This window comes from Oncorhynchus masou, chromosome 8, assembly GCF_036934945.1.
Source record: "Oncorhynchus masou masou isolate Uvic2021 chromosome 8, UVic_Omas_1.1, whole genome shotgun sequence".
NCBI lineage: Eukaryota > Metazoa > Chordata > Actinopteri > Salmoniformes > Salmonidae > Oncorhynchus > Oncorhynchus masou.
Window position 1 is genome coordinate 5,823,013 of NC_088219.1, and position 24,734 is coordinate 5,847,746.

A 24,734-nucleotide genomic window follows, 5' to 3' on the forward strand; every position below is an offset into this window, starting at 1 on the left:
CTTGCTGTCATCAAGAGTGAATCTGCAATGAGTAGCCACACACACTCACTCTCAAGGTTGGCTATAGGCCTCATCTTCTACACAGGCACACACCCACCCCCCTCATTGCTGTCATCAAGAGTGAATCTGTAATGAGTAGCCACACACACTCAGAGTTGGCTATAGACCTCATCTTCTACCCAGGCCCCTCCCCTCCCCCTCCTTGCTGTCATCAAGAGTAAATCTGTAATGAGTAGCCACACACACTCAGAGCAGGCTATAAGCCTAATCTTCTACCCAGGCCCCTCCCCTCCCTGCTGTCATCAAGAGTGGATCTGTAATGAGTAGCCACACACTCAGAGTTGGCTATAGGCCTCATCTTCTACCCAGGCCCCTCCCCTCCCTGCTGTCATCAAGAGTGAATCTGTAATGAGTAGCCACACACTCAGAGTTGGCTATAGGCCTCATCTTCTACCCAGGCCCCTCCCCTCCCTGCTGTCATCAAGAGTGAATCTGTAATGAGTAGTCACACACACTCAGAGTTGGCTATAGGCCTCATCTTCTACCCAGGCCCCTCCCCTCCCTGCTGTCATCAAGAGTGAATCTGTAATGAGTAGCCACACACTCAGAGTTGGCTATAGGCCTCATCTTCTACCCAGGCCCCTCCCCTCCCTGCTGTCATCAAGAGTGAATCTGTAATGAGTAGTCACACACACTCAGAGTTGGCTATAGGCCTCATCTTCTACCCAGGCCCCTCCCCTCCCTGCTGTCATCAAGAGTGAATCTGTAATGAGTAGTCACACACACTCAGAGTTGGCTATAGGCCTCATCTTCTACCCAGGCCCCTCCCCTCCCTGCTGTCATCAAGAGTGAATCTGTAATGAGTAGCCACACACTCAGAGTTGGCTATAGGCCTCATCTTCTACCCAGGCCCCTCCCCTCCCTGCTGTCATCAAGAGTGAATCTGTAATGAGTAGTCACACACACTCAGAGTTGGCTATAGGCCTCATCTTCTACCCAGGCCCCTCCCCCCCCCTCCATCTCAGTAGTAATGACAGATCTGCAGTCTGCTACCAGGATCGTTCTTCCCTGGGCTGAAGAAAGGAGATACCGGCTCTTCGAAGTACGCGTCAAACATGTACAACTTCTTCATGGTGACTGCGTCGTAGAAGGACACGCGTCCTGCGTCATAGTCCAGGTACACGCCCACCCTCGGGGAGTTCCAGTAGTCGGCCAGAGGTATCTTGGCATCCTCCTCGTTAGCATATAACCTGTCCTGCAGACTGAGGCTCCAGTAGCCGGAGGATGGACACAGGTTGACAAAACCCTTCCTGGGACTGTACTCCCCTGTCACCCCCAGGTACCATACGCCCTTGTCCTTCACATCCACCTGAAATAACAAACAAATCAAAACCGTACTGTACTCCCCTGTCACCCCCAGGTACCATACGCCCTTGTCCTTCACATCCACCTGAAATAACAAACAACAAATCAAAACCGGACTGTACTCCCCTGTCACCCCCAGGTACCATACGCCCTTGTCCTTCACATCCACCTGAAATAACAAACAACAAATCAAAACCGGACTGTACTCCCCTGTCACCCCCAGGTACCATACGCCCTTGTCCTTCACATCCACCTGAAATAAACAACAAATCAAAACCGGACTGTACTCCCCTGTCACCCCCAGGTACCATACGCCCTTGTCCTTCACATCCACCTGAAATAACAAACAACAAATCAAAACCGGACTGTACTCCCCTGTCACCCCCAGGTACCATACGCCCTTGTCCTTCACATCCACCTGAAATAACAAACAACAAATCAAAACCGGACTGTACTCCCCTGTCACCCCCAGGTACCATACGCCCTTGTCCTTCACATCCACCTGAAATAACAAACAACAAATCAAAACCGGACTGTACTCCCCTGTCACCCCCAGGTACCATACGCCCTTGTCCTTCACATCCACCTGAAATAACAAACAACAAATCAAAACCGGACTGTACTCCCGTCACCCCCAGGTACCATACGCCCTTGTCCTTCACATCCACCTGAAATAACAAACAACAAATCAAAACCGGACTGTACTCCCCTGTCACCCCCAGGTACCATACGCCCTTGTCCTTCACATCCACCTGAAATAACAAACAACAAATCAAAACCGGACTGTACTCCCCTGTCACCCCCAGGTACCATACGCCCTTGTCCTTCACATCCACCTGAAATAACAAACAACAAATCAAAACCGTACTGTACTTGCCTTTCTTCATTAAGTTTCCCACTGTCACCTATATGGCCCAATGAAAAATGGCGCTTCAACCCCTAGAATTTACATTAGGATCCCAGTGGTTAGAGCATCGAGCCAGTAACCGAAAGGTTGTTGGATCGAATCCCAGAGATGACATGTCTTTCTGCCCCGGAGCAAGGCAGTCAACCCGCTGTTCCCCAGGTCTCGAAGACGTGGATGATTATGACAGCTGCCCCGCACCTCGGATTCAGAGGTTAAATACGGAAAACACTTCTCAGTTTAATATTTTAGTTTCAATACTCTGCACGGAGACAATACTCTCCTTTTTCCCACCAGGGGTGTGATTCCACCAAACAGACTCGTAGCAGATATAAAACCACTGTGTGATGACGTAGTGCACAACAACAACATTTACTTTTTAGTTGAAGATTTCATGTTCCCAATAAAAATCTAAAAAGGTCAAGGTGTTTCAATGTATTATTATTTGACCCTGCTGGTCATTTATGAACATTTAAACATCTTGTTCTGTTATAATCTCCACCCGGCACAGCCAGAAGAGGACTGGCCACTCCTCAGAGCCTGGTTCCTCTCTAGGTTTCTTCCTAGGTTTTGGCCTTTCTAGGGAGTTTTTCCCTAGCCACCGTGCTTCCCTCAGAGCCTGGTTCCTCTCTAGGTTTCTTCCTAGGTTTTGGCCTTTCTAGGGAGTTTTTCCCTAGCCACCGTGCTTCCCTCAGAGCCTGGTTCCTCTCTAGGTTTCTTCCTAGGTTTTGGCCTTTCTAGGGAGTTTTTCCCTAGCCACCGTGCTTCCCTCAGAGCCTGGTTCCTCTCTAGGTTTCTTCCTAGGTTTTGGCCTTTCTAGGGAGTTTTCCCTAGCCACCGTGCTTCCCTCAGAGCCTGGTTCCTCTCTAGGTTTCTTCCTAGGTTTTGGCCTTTCTAGGGAGTTTTTCCCTAGCCACCGTGCTTCCCTCAGAGCCTGGTTCCTCTCTAGGTTTCTTCCTAGGTTTTGGCCTTTCTAGGGAGTTTTTCCCTAGCCACCGTGCTTCCCTCAGAGCCTGGTTCCTCTCTAGGTTTCTTCCTAGGTTCTGGCCTTTCTAGGGAGTTTTCCCTAGCCACCGTGCTTCCCTCAGAGCCTGGTTCCTCTCTAGGTTTCTTCCTAGGTTTTGGCCTTTCTAGGGAGTTTTTCCCTAGCCACCGTGCTTCCCTCAGAGCCTGGTTCTTCTCTAGGTTTCTTCCTAGGTTTTGGCCTTTCTAGGGAGTTTTTCCCTAGCCACCGTGCTTCTACACCTGCATTGCTTGCTGTTTGGAGGTTTTAGACCAACGCTCTATCCACTAGGGTACCTGCCGTAACCCTTGTATACAATTCACCACTAAAATGTTTACCATTAGATATCAGGTGGTTCTCTGTAGTTCAGTTGGTAGAGCGTAGTGCTTGCAACGTCAGGATTGTGGGTTCAATTCCCGGGACCAACCATATGTTAAATGTATGCACGTATGGCTGAAAGTCACGTTGGATAAAGAGAGTCTGCTAAACGGGACATACTATATTATTATAATGGTCTGGATGAGAGAGTACAGCGGCCATTTTGTCCCTGTGCTTCCGACTAGCTTCGTCTTCCTACTCTGTTCTTCTCCATGCTGCTCTTCCTTCAGAAAAGCATGCGTCATAACTTTGTTCACTTGTACAATTTCTCTCGTTCACGTTCGCTTGTAAAATGTCCACACTCACCGAAAATAACATTCGGTAGAGACTAGCAATGCTTGCGTAACTTTATGAGCTGGCTTTGTCTGGCTTTGCAATTAGTTTGTTTTCGTTTTCACTTGATAGCATTTAGCTAAATGCGTCTATGTGATTTCACTACTACTTGTGCTAATTCTGTTAGCACTTTGGTAAAAGCCATGGGCAGTTTTGTTGTTGAATATATAGCGCCCCCTTGTGTGATGTATCGGTAATACCGTAAATCCCCGAAATGGCAGAAGAACGCTATGATGGTAGGAAAATCTGGATACAAACCATGTCTAAGGATTACAAATAATCATGAATGAATCGTGAAAAATAAATCAGTGAAGAAACACAGATCATGTCCCCAAAACATGCTAGTCTCTCACCATAACCAATGACAGGGGACTTTAACGGTTTTGGCGGGGGCGGTTTATGATATTTATGCCTCTGTAACTTAATTTATTTGAGTGTATACGTATGAAAAAACCCATCAAATAAAAAGTGACATTCTGTACGGTCGTCTGAAATGAAATACTTGATCTCAAATCCAAAAAACGCTGGGAGTAAAAGCCCCCCCCCTCCAAACTAAGATTTAGCTACACTAAGTCATTCTGGATAAGAGTGTCTACTGAAATAAGACATACTTCGTTATCCCAGAGGGGAAGCACACCTGGTACATACAGTGTCATCCTCATCAGACTCAGAAAACGTAATGTACAGTTTATATTTATATATATAAAAGATATCTACCTCCCAGTAGTGTTGTCCGCTGGAGTATTGTGCAGTGGCCAGAATGCCACAGAAGCGATTGAAGCGCTGAGGAAGGTCTGGTTCCTGGCTACGGGTACGCACCTCCTCTACCTTGGTGTCAAAGTCGGTGATGGCCAGGTTAGGGTGAGCCGTGTCTGGGTCCAGGGTCAGGTTCTGGGGCACTGGGAGCAAGAGGGGAGACAGGGGGAGGTGGAGGAGGGACAGAGAGAAAGGGGATAGAGAGGGGGAAGTGGAAGAGGGACAGAGAAAGAACAGAAAGGTAGAGGGGGGAGAGAGAGAGAGAGGAGAGAGAGACAGAGGTAGAGACAAGGGGAGATGGAGGAGGGACAGAGAGAAAGGGAGGCAGAGGGATAGAGAGGGGGAAGTGGAAGAGGGACAGAGAAAGAACAGAAAGGTAGAGGGGGAGAGAGAGAGAGAGGAGAGATAGACAGAGGTAGAGACAAGGGGAGATGTTAGATGGGAAGTTCAACTGTGCAGCAAGTAGACATGTAAATAGAACAGTCAAAGAGGGTCTGTGTCTGTATGTCTGTCTGTCTGTGTGTGTCTGTGTGTGTCTGTGTGTGTGTGAGTCTGTATCTGTGTGTGTGTGTGTGTGTGTATCTGTGTGTGTGTCTGTATGTGTGTGTGTGTGTGTCTGTATGTGTGTCTGTGTGTGTGTGTGTGTGTGTCTGTATGTGTGTGTGTGTGTGTGTCTGTATCTGTGTGTATCTGTGAGTGTGTATCTGTGTGTGTGTGTGTGTGTGCGTGTCTGTATCTGTGTGTGTTTGTGTGTGTGTGTCTGTTTGTGTGTGTGTCTGTATCTGTGTGTGTGTGTGTCTGTATGTATCTGTGTGTGTGTGTGTCTGTAGCTGTGTGTGTGTGTGTCTGTATCTGTGTGTCTGTAGCTGCGTGTGTGTGTGTCTGTATCTGCGTGTGTGTGTGTCTCTATGCGTGTGTGTGTGTCTCTATGCGTGTGTGTTTGTGTGTGTGTCTGTGTGTGTGTGTCTGTATGTGTGTGTGTGTGTGTCTGTATGTGTGTGTGTGTGTGTCTGTATGTGTGTGTGTCTGTATGTGTGTGTGTGTCTGTATGTGTGTGTGTGTCTGTATGTGTGTGTGTGTATCTGTCTGTATCTGTGTGTGTATCTGTGTGTGTGTGTGTGTATCTGTGTGTGTGTGTCTGTATCTGTGTGTGTGTGTGTCTGTATCTGTGTGTGTGTGTGTGTCTGTATCTGTGTGTCTGTATCTGTGTGTGTGTGTGTGTGTCTGTATCTGTGTGTGTGTCTGTGTCTGTATCTGTGTGTCTGTGTCTGTGTGTGTGTCTGTATCTGTGTGTCTGTGTGTGTGTGTGTGTGTGTGTGTGTGTGTGTGTGTCTGTGTGTGTGTGTGTGTGTGTGTGTGTGTGTGTGTCTGTATGTGTGTGTGTGTCTGTATGTGTGTGTGTGTCTGTATGTGTGTGTGTGTCTGTATGTGTGTGTGTGTGTGTGTCTGTATGTGTGTGTGTGTCTGTATGTGTGTGTGTGTCTGTATCTGTGTGTGTCTGTATCTGTGTGTGTGTGTGTGTGTGTGTGTGTGTATCTGCGTGTGTGTGTATCTGCGCGTGCGCATCTGCGCGTGCGCATCTGCGCGTGTGCGTGCGCATCTGCGCGTGTGCGTGCGCATCTGCGCGTGTGCGTGCGCATCTGCGCGTGTGCGTGCGCATCTGCGCGTGTGCGTGCGCATCTGCGCGTGTGCGTGCGCATCTGCGCGTGTGCGTGCGCATCTGCGCGTGTGCGTGCGCATCTGCGCGTGTGCGTGCGCATCTGCGCGTGTGCGTGCGCATCTGCGCGTGTGCGTGCGCATCTGCGCGTGCACCTGTGTGTGCGTGTGCACCTGTGTGTGCGTGTGTGCATCTGCACGTGCGTGTGTGCATCTGCGCGTGCGTGTGTGCGTGTGCACCTGTGTGTGCGTGTGTGCATCTGTGTGCGCGTGCGTGCGCATCTGCGCGTGCACCTGTGTGTGCGCGTGCACCTGTGTGCGCGTGCACCTGTGTGCGCGTGCACCTGTGTGCGCGTGCGCATCTGCGCGTGCGCATCTGCGCGTGCGTGCGCATCTGCGTGTGCGTGCGCATCTGTGTGCGTGCGCATCTGCATCGTGTGTGCATCTCTGCGTGTGTGCATCTGCGTGTGCGTGCATCTGCGTGTGTGTGTGCATCTGCGTGTGCGTGTGTGCATCTCTGTGTGTGCATCTGCGTGTGCGTGTGTGCATCTGCGTGTGTGCGCATCTGCGCGTGTGCGTGCATGCACCTGTGTGCGTGTGCACCTGTGTGTGCGTGTGTGCATCTGCGCGTGCGTGTGTGCATCTGCGCGTGCGTGTGTGCGTGTGCATCTGCGCGTGCGTGTGTGCGTGTGCATCTGCGCGTGCGTGTGTGCGTGTGCACCTGTGTGTGCGTGTGTGCATCTGTGTGCGCGTGCGTGCACATCTGCGCGTGCACCTGTGTGTGCGCGTGCACCTGTGTGTGCGTGTGTGCACCTGTGTGTGCGCGTGCACCTGTGTGCGCGTGCGCATCTGCGCGTGTGCGTGCGCATCTGCGTGTGCGTGCGCATCTGCGTGTGCGTGCGCATCTGCGTGTGCGTGCGCATCTGCGTGTGCGTGCGCATCTGCGTGTGCGTGCGCATCTGCGTGTGCGTGCGCATCTGCGTGTGCGTGCGCATCTGCGTGTGCGTGCGCGCGTGTGCATCTGCGTGTGCGTGTGTGCATCTGCGTGTGCGTGTGTGCATCTGCGTGTGCGTGTGTGCATCTGCGTGTGCGTGTGTGCATCTGCGTGTGCATCTGTGTGTGCACCTGTGTGTGCGTGTGTGCATCTGTGTGTGCGTGTGTGCATCTGTGTGTGCATCTGTGTGTGCATCTGTGTGTGCATCTGTGTGTGCATCTGTGTGTGCATCTGTGTGTGCATCTGTGTGTGCATCTGTGTGTGCATCTGTGTGTGCATCTGTGTGTGCATCTGTGTGTGCGTGTGTGCATCTGTGCGTGCGTGTGTGCGTGTGTGCATCTGTGTGTGCGTGTGTGCATCTGTGTGTGCGTGTGTGCATCTGTGTGTGCGTGTGTGCATCTGTGTGTGCGTGTGTGCATCTGTGTGTGCGTGTGTGCATCTGTGTGTGCGTGTGTGCATCTGTGTGTGCGTGTGTGCATCTGTGTGTGCGTGGGTGTATCCAGGCCAACTCACTGGTGTGCAACACGTGCATCATCCTTTTCCATAAGATCAGCTGATGGGGTCCAGAGAACTCATTCATCCAGTCACCAGAACAGTTAACAGATGAGATGAGAGGGCTCACCTTTAGAGGGCTGGAGAGAGGAGGAGGGGAGACGACTGTCAACCGTTATAGAAACTAAAACAAGAACAGTAAAAGATCTTTCTCCAGAATACAGGTTGAACCAGAGAACGCCAGACTACAGGTTGAACCAGAGAACGCCAGGCTACAGGCGGAACCAGAGAATGCCAGACTACAGGCGGAACCAGAGAACGCCAGACTACAGGCGGAACCAGAGAACGCCAGACTACAGGCGGAACCAGAGAACGCCAGACTACAGGTTGAACCAGAGAACGCCAAGCTACAGGCGGAACCCGAGAACGCCAGACTACAGGTTGAACCAGAGAACGCCAGACTACAGGCTGAACCCGAGAACGCCAGGCGACAGGCTGAACCCGAGAACGCCAGGCGACAGGCTGAACCCGAGAACGCCAGACTACAGGATGAACCCGAGAACGCCAGACTACAGGCTGAACCCGAGAACGCCAGGCTACAGGATGAACCCGAGAACGCCAGACTACAGGCGGAACCAGAGAACGCCAGACAACAGGCCGAACCAGAGAACGCCAGACTACAGGCGGAACCCGAGAACGCCAGACTACAGGCTGAACCCGAGAACGCCAGACTACAGGCGGAACCCGAGAACGCCAGACAACAGGCCGAACCAGAGAACGCCAGACAACAGGCCGAACCAGAGAACGCCAGACAACAGGCCGAACCAGAGAACGCCAGGCAACAGGCCGAACCAGAGAACGCCAGGCAACAGGCCGAACCAGAGAACGCCAGGCAACAGGCCGAACCAGAGAACGCCAGACAACAGGCCGAACCAGAGAACGCCAGACTACAGGCCGAACCAGAGAACGCCAGACTACAGGCTGAACCCGAGAACGCCAGACTACAGGCTGAACCCGAGAACGCCAGGCTGCAGGCTGAACCAGAGAACGCCAGACAACAGGCCGAACCAGAGAACGCCAGACGCAGACTACAAGCTGAACATGGGAAAACAAAAACTTACTTTTTGTATGTCTCAGTGATGCTCTGTGGAGAGAGAAATAGACAGAAGATGAGATACAAACCATTTCACACAGCTGGAATTAACCCAATATAGAATGTTCTCGAAGGCTACAATGGGGAGCCAGGAAAGTAACGGGCTAATTGCTTCTGAAAACCCCCGTTACTGAAGGCCTATCTGGAACCCATAACTCCTTGTCCTTACACCCAGATTGTATAATGTGTGGGATATCTGGAAAGACACGGTCTCTAAACCTGCACCTATAACTCGGCTGCGGTACACAGTGGTAGGCAGCGATGCAGGAAGTGCACCGTCCACCACAGCGTCTATATAGTGCCGAAACTAAAACCACCATTTGTAGTCGTTTGACCATAGACCTGGGTAGAATTCTGAGCCCTTTTCTTCACTAATAGCAATTCCCATCCAGTTGACTCATTATGAAAGCCCTCGATGGCGCTGCCCGTGCTAAAACAGGACTGTAGTCTTCCATCCAACTCTATGAGTCTGACCATAGAACAAGATGGGAGGATTGCCATGCTACCTTCATCAACACTTCAGGAACATGAAAACTAGAAGACTAAATGTATGGGGCTTCTCAGAAAACACTTTTCCTGGTTAACTTTACTGCACATAGCTCATCTGTAAATAGCCCATTCAATCTACCTCATCCCCATAGTGTACTTATTTATTTAGCTCCTTTACACCCCAGTATCTCAACTTCCACATTCATCCTCTGCACATCCTACCATTCCAGTGTTTAATTGCTATATTGTAATTACTTCGCCACCATGGCCTATTTATTGCCTTACCTCTCTTATCAGACCTCATTTGCACATGCTGTATATAGACTTTCTACTGTATTATTGATTGTATGTTTGTTTATTCCATGTGTAACTCTGTTGTTGTTGTATGTGTCAAACTGCTTTGCTTTATCTTGGCCAGGTCGCAATTGTAAATGAGAGCTTGTTCTCAACTTGCCTACCTGGTTAAATAAAGGTGTTCTCAACCAGCCTACCTGGTTAAATAAAGGTGTTCTCAACTAGCCTACCTGGTTAAATAAAGGTGTTCTCAACTAGCCTACCTGGTTAAATAACGCCGTTCTCAACTAGCCTACCTGGTTAAATAAAGGTGTTCTCAACCAGCCTACCTGGTTAAATAAAGGTGTTCTCAACTAGCCTACCTGGTTAAATAAAGGTGTTCTCAACTGGCCTACCTGGTTAAATAAAGGTGTTCTCAACTGGCCTACCTGGTTAAATAAAGGTGTTCTCAACTAGCCTACCTGGTTAAATAAAGGTGTTCTCAACTAGCCTACCTGGTTAAATAAAAGGTGTTCTCAACTAGCCTACCTGGTTAAATAAAGGTGTTCTCAAACTGACCTACCTGGTTAAATAAAGGTGTTCTCAACTAGCCTACCTGGTTAAATAAAGGTGTTCTCAACTAGCCTACCTGGTTAAATAAAGGTGTTCTCCACTAGCCTACCTGGTTAAATAAAGGTGTTCTCAAACTGACCTACCTGGTTAAATAAAAAAAACACTTTACATGACCACTTCTCAGAAAACCCTTTTGAATCCTGTAAGCACATTTTCTAATCAACCATCTCAGAAAGGACAGAAACTGTGAGGGAATGTTTGACAAAACTAACCTCGAAGCTGGTGTTTCCTCTGATGTGGTTGTGTATCTGGGCCATGTGTTTGTCCACAGCGACCACCTCGGTCTCCACCCACCTCAGGTTGTCATCTATCATCCCTATGACAGTCCCCTCCTCAGCATCCAGAGCCTAAGGATGGACATGTATTATTACTTTCTGCTGCTATATGCAAATTAGCCCAATGTGAGCCAAAGTATTCAGTATACCAACTAGCCATCAGTCTACACACAGAGTATACAAACTAGCCATCAGTCTACACACAGAGTATACCAACTAGCCATCAGGCTACACACAGAGTATACCAACTAGCCATCAGTCTACACACAGAGTATACCAACTAGCCATCAGGATACACAGAGTATACCATTTGCTATGGTTTGCCATCTCTTAGTTGATTAAATAACAAAACCCATCAGCTTACAAAACCTAACTGTAAAATGACTGTTTGAATACTCAACATGACTAATACTGAGACAGGATACTCGATGGTTCAGTTGGTAAAACAGTGTTTTCAACGCCAGGATTGTTGGGTTTGACTCCCACCGAGGCCACCCACACAAACAGAAAGTATGCAAGCACGACAAATTCCTTCTGGATAAAGGCGTTAGCCAAACGGAATATATTACCATAATAATGTGTGTGTGTGGGGTGACCTAATACAGTTGAAGTTGGAAGTTAACATAAACCTTAGACATATACATTTAAACTCAGTTGTTCACAATTCCTGACATTTAATCCTAGTAGAAATTCCGTTTTAGGTCAGTTAGGATCACCACTTTATTTTAAGAATGTCAGAATAATAGTAGAGAGAATAATTTCTTTCATCACATTCCCAGTGGGTCAGAGGTTTGCATACACTCAATTAGTATTTGGTAGCATTGCCTTTAAATTGTTTAACTTGAGTCAAATGTTTCGGGTAGCCTTCCACAAGCTTCACACAATAAGTTGGGTGAATTCTGGCCCATTCCTCCTGACAGAGCTGGTGTAACCGAGTCAGGTTTGTAGGCCTCCTTGATCACACACACTTTTTCAGTTCTGCTCACAGGTTTTCTATAGGATTGAGGTCAGGGCTTTGTGATGGCCACTCCAATACCTTGACTTTGTTGCCCTTAAGCCATTTTGCCACAACTTTGGAAGTATTCTTGGGGTCATTGTCCATTTGGAAGACCAATTTGCCAAAGCCAAGCTTGAACTTCCTGACAGATGTCTTGAGATATTGCTTCAATATATCCACATACTTTTCCATCCACATACTTTTCTTCCTCATGATGTCATCTACTTGGTGAAGTGCTCCAGTCCCTCCTGCAGCAAAGCACCCCCACAACATGATGCTGCCACCCCTGTGCTTCACGGTTGGGATGGTGATCTTCGGCTTGCAAGCATCCCCCTTTATCCTCCAAACATAACAATGGTCATTAAGGTCAAACAGTTCTATTTCTGTTTCATCAAACTAGAGGACATTTCTCCAAAAAGTATCATGTTTGTCCCCATGTGCAGTTGCAAACCGTAGTCTGGCTTTTTGGAGCAGTGGCTTCTTCCTTGCTGAGCGGCCTTTCAGGTCATGTCGATTTAGGACCTGTTTTACTGTGGATAGAGATGCTGGAGGCAACAGGTACACAAGTATCTTCACAGGGTCCTTTGCTGTTGTTCTGGGATTGATTTGCACTTTATGCACCAAAGTACGTTCATCTCTAGGAGACAGAACGCGTCTCCTTCCTGAGCGGTATGACGGTTGTGTGGTCCCATGGTGTTTATACTTGCGTACTATTGTTTGTACAGATGAACGTGGTACCTTCAGGGGTTTGGAAATTGAACCAGACTTGTGGAGGTCTACAATCTTTTTTCTGAGGTCTTGGCTGATTTATTTTGATTTTCAAAAAGATGTTAAGCTAAGAGGCAGCGAGTTTGAAGGTCGGCCTTGAAATACATCCACAGGTACACCTCCAATTGACTCAAATGACGTCAATTAGCCTATCAGAAGCTTCTAAAGCCATGACATTATTTTCTGGAATTTTCCAAGCTGTTTAAAGGCACAGTCAACTTGGTGTATGTAAACTTTTCACCCACTGGAATTGTGATACAGTGAATTATAAGTTAAATAATCTGTCTGTAAACAATTGTTGGAAGAATGACTTGTGTCATGCACAAAGTAGATGTCCTAACCGACTTGCCAAAACTATAGTTTGTAAACAAGAAATTTGTGGAGTGGTTGAAAACTGAGTTAATGACTCCAACCTAAGTGTATTTAAACTTCCGACTTCAACTGTATATACACACACTAACCTCCAGTAGGTCGTCCTTCTCATCCAACAGGAACTGGACTAGAGATCCCACATCCTCTTCAATCTTCTCCTTCAGCTTCAGCTTCTTTAACTAGAAGATGTGATAAGATGGGGAAAAGACGCTGGAGTCACCTAATGGTCATCTGACAGAACTGTCAGTCTAACCAGAGGAGGAACGAACACACACGACTGTCAGTCTAACCAGAGGAGGAACGAACACACACGACTGTCAGTCTAACCAGAGGAGGAACGAACACACACGACTGTCAGTCTAACCAGAGGAGGAACGAACACACACGACTGTCAGTCTAACCAGAGGAGGAACGAACACACACGACTGTCAGTCTAACCAGAGGAGGAACGAACACACACGACTGTCAGTCTAACCAGAGGAGGAACGAACACACACGACTGTCAGTCTAACCAGAGGAGGAACGAACACACACGACTGTCAGTCTAACCAGAGGAGGAACGAACACACACGACTGTCAGTCTAACCAGAGGAGGAACGAACACACACGACTGTCAGTCTAACCAGAGGAGGAACGAACACACACGACTGTCAGTCTAACCAGAGGAGGAACGAACACACACGACTGTCAGTCTAACCAGAGGAGGAACGAACACACACGACTGTCAGTCTAACCAGAGGAGGAACGAACACACACGACTGTCAGTCTAACCAGAGGAGGAACGAACACACACGACTGTCAGTCTAACCAGAGGAGGAACGAACACACACGACTGTCAGTCTAACCAGAGGAGGAACGAACACACACGACTGTCAGTCTAACCAGAGGAGGTACGAACACACACGACTGTCAGTCTAACCAGAGGAGGAACGAACACACACGACTGTCAGTCTAACCAGAGGAGGAACGAACACACACGACTGTCAGTCTAACCAGAGGAGGAACGAACACACACGACTGTCAGTCTAACCAGAGGAGGAACGAACACACACGACTGTCAGTCTAACCAGAGGAGGAACGAACACACACGACTGTCAGTCTAACCAGAGGAGGAACGAACACACACGACTGTCAGTCTAACCAGAGGAGGAACGAACACACACGACTGTCAGTCTAACCAGAGGAGGAACGAACACACACGACTGTCAGTCTAACCAGAGGAGGAACGAACACACACGACTGTCAGTCTAACCAGAGGAGGTACGAACACACACGACTGTCAGTCTAACCAGAGGAGGAACGAACACACACGACTGTCAGTCTAACCAGAGGAGGAACGAACACACACGACTGTCAGTCTAACCAGAGGAGGAACGAACACACACGACTGTCAGTCTAACCAGAGGAGGAACGAACACACACGACTGTCAGTCTAACCAGAGGAGGAACGAACACACACGACTGTCAGTCTAACCAGAGGGAGGAACGAACACACACGACTGTCAGTCTAACCAGAGGAGGAACGAACACACACGACTGTCAGTCTAACCAGAGGAGGAACGAACACACACGACTGTCAGTCTAACCAGAGGAGGAACGAACACACACGACTGTCAGTCTAACCAGAGGGAGGAACGAACACACACGACTGTCAGTCTAACCAGAGGAGGAACGAACACACACGACTGTCAGTCTAACCAGAGGGAGGAACGAACACACACGACTGTCAGTCTAACCAGAGGAGGAACGAACACACACGACTGTCAGTCTAACCAGAGGGAGGAACGAACACACACGACTGTCAGTCTAACCAGAGGAGGAACGAACACACACGACTGTCAGTCTAACCAGAGGAGGAACGAACACACACGACTGTCAGTCTAACCAGAGGAGGAACGAACACACACAACTGTCAGTCTAACCAGAGGAGGAACGAACACACACGGGACCCGGGACCCGTTGGACAAGGTGATGTTTTTCCACTCCTCAGTTGTCCAGTGTTGATGACTGCCTGCCCACAGGAGCTGAGTTTTCTGTTGTTTGTAGAGTCCTGTGTGGCTCAGTCGGTAGAGCATGGCGCTTGCAACGCCAAGCGTCGTGGGTTCGATTCCCGCTGGGGCCACCCATATGTAAAAGTAGTGGCCCCAGCCGACTTGTAAGTCGCTTTGGACAAAAGCGTCTGCTAAATGGGATATATTATTATTATTATATAGGAGCTGCTTTTTCTGTTGTTTTTAAGCTGATAGGAGCAGAACCCGGTGTGGTCGTCTGCTGCAATAGTCCATATGCGACAAGGACCGATGAGTTGTGCGTTCCCAAGATGCCGTTCTGCACACCACTGTTTGCAGCCCGCCTGTTAGCTTGCGCCGTTCTTGCCGTTTCCTTCGACTTCTCATCAACTAGTAATGTTTTTTGCCCACAGGACCGCCGCTGTCTGGATGTTGTTTGTCGCACCGTTCTGGGTAAACTGAGACACTGTCGTGTGTGAAAAGCCCAGGAGGCTGTTTCTCAGATACTGGAACCATCGCGCCTGTGGCACCAATGATCATACCACTGTCTCTTAGATCACTATGATCATACCACTGTCTCTTAGGTCACTATGATCATACCACACTCATAGTCTTAGATCACTATGATCATACCACTGTCTCTTAGGTCACTATGATCATACCACACTCAGTCTCTTAGGTCACTATGATCATACCACACTCAGTCTCTTAGATCACTATGATCATACCACTGTCTCTTAGGTCACTATGATCATACCACACTCAGTCTCTTAGATCACTATGATCATACCACTGTCTCTTAGGTCACTATGATCATACCACTGTCTCTTAGGTCACTATGATCATACCACACTCATAGTCTTAGATCACTATGATCATACCACTGTCTCTTAGGTCACTATGATCATACCACACTCATAGTCTTAGGTCACTATGATCATACCACTGTCTCTTAGGTCACTATGATCATACCACACTCATAGTCTTAGATCACTATGATCATACCACTGTCTCTTAGGTCACTATGATCATACCACACTCATAGTCTTAGATCACTATGATCATACCACTGTCTCTTAGGTCACTATGATCATACCACACTCAGTCTCTTAGGTCACTATGATCATACCACTGTCTCTTAGGTCACTATGATCATACCACACTCAGTCTCTTAGGTCACTATGATCATACCACACTCAGTCTCTTAGATCACTATGATCATACCACACTCATAGTCTTAGGTCACTATGATCATACCACACTCATAGTCTTAGGTCACTATGATCATACCACACTCAGTCTCTTAGGTCACTACGATCATACCACACTCAGTCTCTTAGGTCACTACGATCATACCACACTCAGTCTCTTAGGTCACTACGATCATACCACACTCAATCTCTTAGGTCACTACGATCATACCGCACTCAGTCTCTTAGGTCACTACGATCATACCACTGTCTCTTAGGTCACTATGATCATACCACACTCAGTCTCTTAGGTCACTACGATCATACCACTGTCTCTTAGGTCACTATGATCATACCACACTCAAAGTTTCTTCGGTCACTGGTTTTTCCCATTCTGAATGTCTCGATGCCTCTCTGTCTGCTTTATAGAACAAGCCACGGCCACGTGACTCACTGTCTGGAGGACCGAACCATTTTCGTGAACAGGGTGGTGGCGCCTAACAAACTGGCTACTGATATACACAGTACCAATCAGAAGTTTGGACACGTGTTATTTCATAGTTTTGATGTTCTCACTATTATTCTACGATGTAGAAAATAGTCAAAATAAAAGGAAAACCCTTGAATGAGTAGGTGTATCCAAACTGGACCGGTTCTGTCTGTACATGTAATTCATTTATATATATATTATATATATTACACTGGTATACCAACAGCATTACTATGTATATCCAGAGCCCAGCTGTGTACCTTGGCTTCATTCTTGGTCTGCTCATCCATAGCCTTCACTCTGGTACACACAGTCTTCTGCCATGTTAATTCCACCAACCTCAGACGCAGTTCGCTCTGAGAGAAACACAAGCACACACACACACACACACACACTTTACTGTGTTCAACCACTCAATCCATCTTTAAAAAAAAGGGCAATCTGCAGTTCGAAGAATAACGAAAGCAGACACCCAGTCACTGTTTTGGTAAACAGCTGACAGACAGGGCTGGAGAAATGTAACCAGTCTCAAATTCATAGACAGAGCTATGGATGCTAGGACTGACCAATTCATGATATTAAAACGATACCTTTGCATTGTTTACAAACAACGGAGTAAAACCAAGCTTCCATTTTGGGTTCTGATTATGTGGTAAACGACAGTTGAACTAAGCTCATGACACATTTACAAGTGACATGCTTCTAGAATCATATCATTCATTTAAATATTCCAAGATGGCTGTATCAGATTGACCCTTTTCGGAAACCATAGCAACAAATCTTTATCGGCAACAGCAGCATGTTGTGTCCTCGGGGCCTCACCTTCATATCCTCAAGGACCTCTGGAACAGGAGCCACATCATGGTGTCTGAAAAGACAAGGGAACACCGTCATGTTATTTAAGGACTTGGTTTGAATGCTCTACGTGACAGAAACTCTGGCCTTGAGAGCATCACTTTGGTGATATCCACCCGATTGCTCAAAGAGAGAATTTGATGGAAGGGTAGGCTAACGTGTTCCTAGATCAGTGGTAAACGGTCAACCTCCAACCAGTGATAGGTGGTGAAATAATAGGAGAGTAAACTCTGATCAAACCAGTGATACTGAGGAAACAAAATGTTTGATCAAATACTATGCATTTTACAAACACTTTCACAGAATTCTCATCACCGTAACAGAATTCTCATCACCGTAACAGAATTTGAATCCCCAAAAAGCAATTAACAAATCAATATTTCTAATATTTAAAAAAAAACACTGCTCCCCTGAAAGGCCCAATTTAAACAAACTGAAAAAAATCTGGGGAAGGGTACCAATGAATTTCTGCAGCATTAAAGGTCCCCAAGAACACAGTGGCCTCCATCATTCATAAATGGATGAAGTTTGGAACCACCAAGACTCTTCCTAGATCCGGCCGCCTGGCCAAACGTAGCAATCAGGAGAGAGGGGCCTTGGTCAGGGAGGTGACCAAGAACCCAATGGTCACTGACAGAGCTCCAGAGTTCCTCTGTGGAGATGGGAGAACCTTCCAGAAGGACAACCATCTCTGCAGCACTCCACTAATCAGGCCTTTATGGTAGAGTGGCCAGACAGAAGCCACTCCTCAGTAAAAAGGCACATGATAGCTCACATGGAGCTTGCCAGACACAATTACAGGACTCTCAAACCATGAGAAACAAAACCCTCTGGTCTGATGAAACCAAGATTTAACTATTTGGCCTGAATGCCAAGCGTCACGTCTGGAGGAAACCTGGCACCATCCCTACCGTGAAGCATGATGGTGGCAGCATCATGTCTGGAGGAAACCTGGCACCATCCCTACAGTGAAGCATGATGGTGGCAGCATCATGCCTGGAGGAAATCTGGCACCATCCCTACAGTGAAGCATGATGGTGGCAGCATCATGTCTGGAGGAAACCTGGCACCATCCCTACAGTGAAGCATGGTGGTGGCAGCATCATGCTGACTTGCCAAGTTAAATAAAGGTTCAATACAAAAAAACTTTAAAATAAATGCTGTGGGAATGTTTTACAGCTGCAGGGACTGGGAGACTAGTCAGGATCGAGGGAAACATGAACAGAGCAAAGTACAGAGAGATCCTTGATGAAAACCATCTCCAGAGAGCTCAGGACCTCAGACTGGGATGAAGATTCACCTTCCAACAGGACAACGACCCTAAATACAAAACCCTCTTAGGCCTCATTCCCCCCTATCTGAGATCTCTACTGCAGCCCTCATCCTAAACATACAAACATCAGTTCTGCCAGTCACATTCTGTCACATTCCCCAAAGCACACACATCCCTGGGTCGCTTGTCTTTTCAGTTCGCTGAAGCTAGCGACTGGAACGAGCTGCAACAAACACTCAAACTGCACAGTTCTCGCTCAATCTCTTCATTCAAAGACTCAATCATGGACACTGACAAATGTGGCTGCTTTGCGTGATGTTTTGTTGTCTCTACCTTCTTTCTTGCCCTTTGTGCCGTTGTCTGTATCCATTAAAGTTTGTACCATGTTGTTGTCATGCTGTGTTGTCATGTGTTGCTACCATGCTGTGTTGCTGCCTTGCTGTGTTGCCATGTGTTGCTACCTTGCTATGTTGTTGTCTTAGGTCTCTGTGTAGTGTTGTGTTGTCTCTCTTGTCGTGATGTATGTTTTGTCCTATATTTCTATGTTATTTATTTTTTTAATCCCAACCCCCATCCCAACAGGAGGTTTTATGCCTTTCGGTTGGCTGTCGTTGTAAAAAATAATTTGTTCTTAATTAACTGACTTGCCTAGTTAAATAAAAGGTTAAATGATATATATAATTATTTTTTATAAAATAAAAAGCACACAGCCAAGACAACACAGGAGAGGCTTCTGGACATGTCTCTGAATGCCCTCACTGTGTTCAACCACTCAATCCATCTTAAAAGGGCAATCTGCAGTTCAAACAATAATAAAGCAACCCCCCCCCCCCCCCGAGTTTGGACTTTAACCCAATCTAACATCTCTGGAGAGACCTAAAAATAGCTGTGCAGCAAAGCTCCCCATCCAACCTGACAGAACTTGAGAGAATCTGTAGAAAAGAATGGGAGAAACTCCCCAAATACAGGTGTGCCAAGCTTGTAGCGTCAGACCCAAGAAGACTTGAGGCTGTGATCACTGCAAAACGGTGTTTCAACAAAGTACTGAGTGAAGGGTCTGAATACTAATGTAAATGTATACTTTAAAAAAATATATATACATTTGATTTTTTTAAATAAAAACCTGTTTTTGCTTTGTCATTATGGGGTATTGTGTGTAGATTGATGGGGGGGGCGGACGATTAAACACATTTTAGAATAAGGCTGTAACATAAAATGTGGAAAAAGTCAAGGGCTCTGAATACTTTTCTGAATACACTGTGCGAATGTACTGTACGAATGCACTGTGTATGTCATTCAAATATACTGAAGAAAAATTGAATTTACTGAGTTACAGTCCATATAAGAAAATCAGTAAATTGAAATAAATACATTAGGCCCTATTCTTTGAATTTTACATGACGATGCAGGGGTGCAGCCATGGGTGGGCCTTGGAGGGCATAGGCCCGCCCACTTGGAAGCTAAACTCACCCACTGGGGAGCCCAGCCAATCAGGATGAGTTTGTCCCCCCAAAAAGGGCTTTATTACAGAAATAGAAAAGGTCGTTGACCTTTGAAAACTGAATTTAAAGACATTAAAGACTCGAGGCCTTCTAATCAGATGAATGAATTTAGTATGTTAAAAAGGACTCGCGGACAACAGGGACACTCAAAGTCAAACTTGAATGGATCATTGTTAACAGTTAACTGGAGAGATTCCAACGAACATGATGCACCATAGTACACATCTTTCAGGAGCTCTGTCGGGGCAGTCCCGTTAGATCTCTCATATACTTCTTACAGACACGTTACATAGGCATAGTTCATAGGGTTGGTTCCTGTATGCGCCTGGCACCGTCTCTGATCTTAAAGACTGACTGTTCTGCCAGATGGTCCTAAGGAGGGGGGGGGTCATGACTATCTCCCCCACATATCTTTACCAAACACAGGCAGGAACCAAGGATTATTTATGACCTGAAATATTAGGTGAACATTTTCAAGGCTGTCTCTTCACATGATACAATGTCCTTCACAACTCTTAACACCCCAGAACTGAATCAAGCAGCTGACACAATTACACAACCATTTTTGTTATGTGTTTCTGAGATCAGGGTAGGGAAAGCTGATCTTAGATCTGTAGGCCTCAGGGGAAACTTGGAACATGTGTTACCTGTGTGCCCGGGACTCCCTACACACCACACAGATGGGTTTGTTGTCGGTGTGACAATAGAGCTTCAGCTCCTCTCCATGTCTGTCGCATTTCCCATCTGCTTGGACACGCTTGGACGGAGCCGGCTGCTCACAGGGATTCAGACACTCCAACCCACTCAGCTTATCAACAAGGTTCTTCACCAGGTAGTTCTTGGTGAAGCTGATCTTGTTAAATATCTACAGAGAAAGAGAAAAAGTTTGGAACAAACAGCTTTTAGATTATTACCATCAAATGAAAAGGGAGGTACTGAATTAGTTGAGACAGTTAGGCAAACATTTTTAGCTTGCTACAACAACAGGTAGAGCTGGGCGATATGGCCAAAAATACACTACATGACCAAAAGTATGTGGACACCTGCTCGCCAAACATCTCATTCCAAAACCATGGCCATTAATATGGAGTTTGTCCCTCCGTTGCTGCTATAACAGCCTCCACGACTGGGAAGGCTTTCCACTAGGTGTTGGAACATTGCTGTAGGGACTTGCTTCCATTCAGCCACAAGAACATTAGTGAGGTCGGGCGATTAGGCCTGGCACGTAGCCGGTGTTCCAATTCATCCCAAAGGTGTTCGGTGGGGTTGAGGTCAGGGCTCTGTGCAGGCCAGTCAGGTTCTTCCACAACGATCTCGACAAACCATTTCTATATGGACCTTGCTTTGTGCCCAGAGGAATTGTCAGGCTGAAACAAGAAAGGGCCTTCCCCAAACTTTTGCCACAAAGTTGGAAGCACAAAATTGTCTAGAATGTCATCGTATGCAGTAGCGGTAAGATTTTCCTTCACTGGAACTAAGAGGCCTAGCCTGAACCATGAAAAATAGCCCCAGACCATTATTCATCCTCCAACTTTACAGTTGGCACATTGCATTGGGGCAGGTAGCGTTCTCCAGTGATCCGCCGAACCCAGATGTCTGTTGGACTGCCAGATGTTGAATCACTCCAGAGAACACGCTACCACTGGTCCAGTCCAATGGCAGTGAGCTTTACACCACTCCAGCCAATGCTTGGCATTGTGTATGGGGATCTTAGGCCTTTGTGCAGCTGTAAACCCAATTTCATGAAGCTCCCGATGAACAGTTATTGTGCTGACGTTGCTTCCAGGCAGTTTGGAACTCAGTAATGAGTGTTGCAACAGAGGACAGACGATTTTTAAGTGCTACGTGCTTCAGCACTCAGTGGTCCCATTCTGTGAGCTTGTGTGGCCTACCACGTCGCAGCTGAGCTGGTGTTGCTCCTGGATGTTGCCACGTCTCAATAACAGCACTTACAGTTGACCGGGGGGCAGCTCTAGGAGGGCAGAAATTTGACATACTAACTTGTTGGAAAGGTGGCATCCTATGATGGTACCACGTTGAAAGTCACTGTGCTCTTCAGTAAGGCCATTCTACCGCAAATGTTTGTTTATGGAGATTGCATGGCTGTGTGCTGGATATTATACAACTGTCAGGAACGTGTGTGGCTGAAATATAGAAATCCACTCATTTGAATTGGTGTCCACATACTTTTGTAACTATAGTGTTTTTCTTATTTTATATTTGAAAATAATTAAAAGTTCTAAATATATGCACATGACACGAGAACAAGGTTTCTCAAGCTGGGTCCCTTGGACCCCAAGGGGTGCATGTTTTAGTTTTTGCCCTAGCACTACACAGCTGATTAAAATAAACTAATCATCAAGGTTTCATCATTTGAATCAGCTGTGTAGGGCCAAAACGTACAGGCCTTGGGGTCCAGAGGCCAGCGTATGGGAAATGCTGCCCTAGGATGACAACATATGAATTAAAAATGGATTTTAATGGGCTTTCTGATAGTTTTATTGGGTATGAAACTGAGAGAAGTAGCCCAATTACATGTAATAGAACAGTTCATTTATTTTGCAGTTGTATCAAAATACAATTATAGATTGTATTGTGAAAAAATCCATAGATGTATGTGGATCGATACCGGTACACCCCCTAAAAATATATCGCCCAGCCCTAGAAAATCCTTATCCTCCGGGTTACCTTCGCCCATGGTAACCTACAAGCGTCAGGCTCTTAAAAGAAGATAACCTTTGTCAACAGCCATTGATGAAGTTAACAAAAACAGGAACATCACTCCTGCATCAGTGTGCCCGTTGCAGGTGAGCGGGAATAATGAAATGACAAGTTTAATTGGGATAAAAAAATAAAGACCCGCACACTACTCCTTCCTGAATAAAACTTTATTTATTCTTTGTGATACTGACAAGAGCAGTGTGGGGTTCTTTCTTTTGAGAGAAAGGAGACAATACTGAAAAAGTTTGCTATGTGACTAGTTAGTTAGTTAGTCACAGAGATGATTCGGCCGTGATTACATGTTGGCTTGATTAAACAACACCTCGCCATACTACCTAATTAACCACCAAGCTAATTTATAACACAAAGGCTCTGCGTTTTTCAGCAGTGTCGGTGTTATTAACTAATCTATACCTTTATCCAATTCCAGTGGTAAAACGATTAAAATTAGGTACGGGGAAATGCATTGTAAATTACACTTGCTACGATTAACTTAACCATTCAAGATGACAAAGAAATTGTCTAGCTAGCAAACAGCTGATAAGAATAAAACACGCTAATTAGCATTGAAGCACAACAAACCATTCGGCACTCCGGGCATTGATAACCGACGTCCTCTCCTCCGTTCTCCTCCCAATGCATCAGGATGCAGAACTTGCAAAAATTGTGTCCGCATTTGAGAATGACCGGGTCGTTGAAGTAGTCAAGGCAGATGGCACATATCAACTCTTTCTGTAGCTCGATGCCCGCACCGCTGGATCCCGCAGCCATGTTGTTTACCTAGCGACCGACAACACTTTTCCGTAGCGTAGAAGAAAGCGGAAGTGTTGGCTCAACATGATTGATGATGCGATTGGCTATCCGTTGTCTGGGTAGAGGAAGAGGCGAGGCGAAAGATTTTACTCCGCTCAAAAATAAACCCCAAGAAGTGAGGAACATTTGTATGGAAGTCATTTGGCTGATTTCCATAGAGTACCACAGTATGAGTCACAATTACCCATAAAACCTAGCGTTCAAACAGGGAAATGGGTCTAGTCGTTTTTCCACCATTAATTTTTCTCCCATAAGGGATTCTGGAAACACTTAAAATAAGAGCTGTGTTTGGTGTAGGCTTACCCTGGCGTGACGTTTTTGATAACCGTGTAAATATCTCTAGGAAAAGGTGACTTTTATCAATGTATTCGGCTCTATTTACTTTCATTAAAAGCAGGACAATAACCTAAAACACAAGGCCAAATATACACAGGAGTTGCTTACCAAGAAGACAGAGAATGTTCCTGAGTGGCCGAGTTACAGTTTTGACTTGAATCTACTTGAAAATCTATGGCAAGACTTGAAAATGGTTATCTAGCAATGATCAACAACCAATTTGACAGAGCTTGAAGAATTTTCTAAAGAATAATGGGCAAATGTTGCACAATCTAGGTGTTAGAGACTTACCCAGAAAGACTCACAGCTGTAGTCACTGCTCAGGGAGCTTGCTTCTACAAAGTATTTACTCAGGGATGGGAATACTTATATAAAAAATAAATATTTATTTAACTAGACAAGTCAGTTAAGAACAAATTCTTATTTTCAATGACGGCCTAGGAACAATGGGTTAACTTCCTGTCAGCTCTGGGTTTGAATTTGCAACCTTGCGATTACTAGTCCAACACTCTAACCACTAGGCTACCCCTCCACCAACATATTGCTGTATGTTTTCACTTTGTCATTATGGTGTATTGTGTGTAGATGGGTGGGATTTTTTGTTGTTGATTTAATCAATTTTGAATTCAGGCTGTAACACAAAAAAATGTGAAAGATGTCAAGGGGTGTTGAATACTTTCAGAATGAACCGTATATGAAAGAAC

At 46.5% G+C, this 24,734-nt stretch overlaps 1 protein-coding gene across 3 annotated transcripts; it reads right to left on the reverse strand.

Moving 5' to 3' along the window:
* Positions 1-655: 655 nt before the first annotated feature.
* Positions 656-23,867, reverse strand: trim47 (tripartite motif containing 47). 3 transcript variants are annotated; one of them, XM_064971347.1, is made up of 10 exons: positions 23,464-23,867; positions 20,808-21,025; positions 17,353-17,398; positions 16,791-16,886; positions 12,931-13,020; positions 10,642-10,776; positions 9,003-9,025; positions 7,903-8,021; positions 4,701-4,882; positions 656-1,369 (listed from the first exon to the last, which is right to left on the reverse strand). In XM_064971347.1, the coding sequence occupies exons 1-10, from the start codon at positions 23,650-23,652 to the stop codon at positions 1,022-1,024; spliced, it is 1,446 nt and encodes a 481-aa protein (XP_064827419.1). In that variant the 5' UTR covers positions 23,653-23,867; the 3' UTR covers positions 656-1,021. The 3 variants fall into 3 exon arrangements, with proteins under 3 accessions (XP_064827419.1, XP_064827416.1, XP_064827418.1); XM_064971344.1 differs by having other exon boundaries at positions 1,136-2,201; positions 23,464-23,861; XM_064971346.1 differs by lacking the exon at positions 16,791-16,886 and having other exon boundaries at positions 1,136-2,201; positions 23,464-23,861.
* Between the last annotated feature and the right edge of the window lie 867 nt (positions 23,868-24,734).

Bases quoted from the DNA above. Each gene is read 5' to 3' on its own strand.
- trim47 (XM_064971344.1), bottom strand. From the start codon at position 23,652: ATGGCTGCGGGATCCAGCGGTGCGGGCATCGAGCTACAGAAAGAGTTG. The intron at 13,021-16,790 runs GTACACAGCTGG...CACATCTTCTAG, and splicing joins AGACCAAGAATGAAGCCAAG to TTAAAGAAGCTGAAGCTGAA. The intron at 9,026-10,641 runs GTTAGTTTTGTC...CTCTCTCCACAG, and splicing joins GAGGAAACACCAGCTTCGAG to AGCATCACTGAGACATACAA.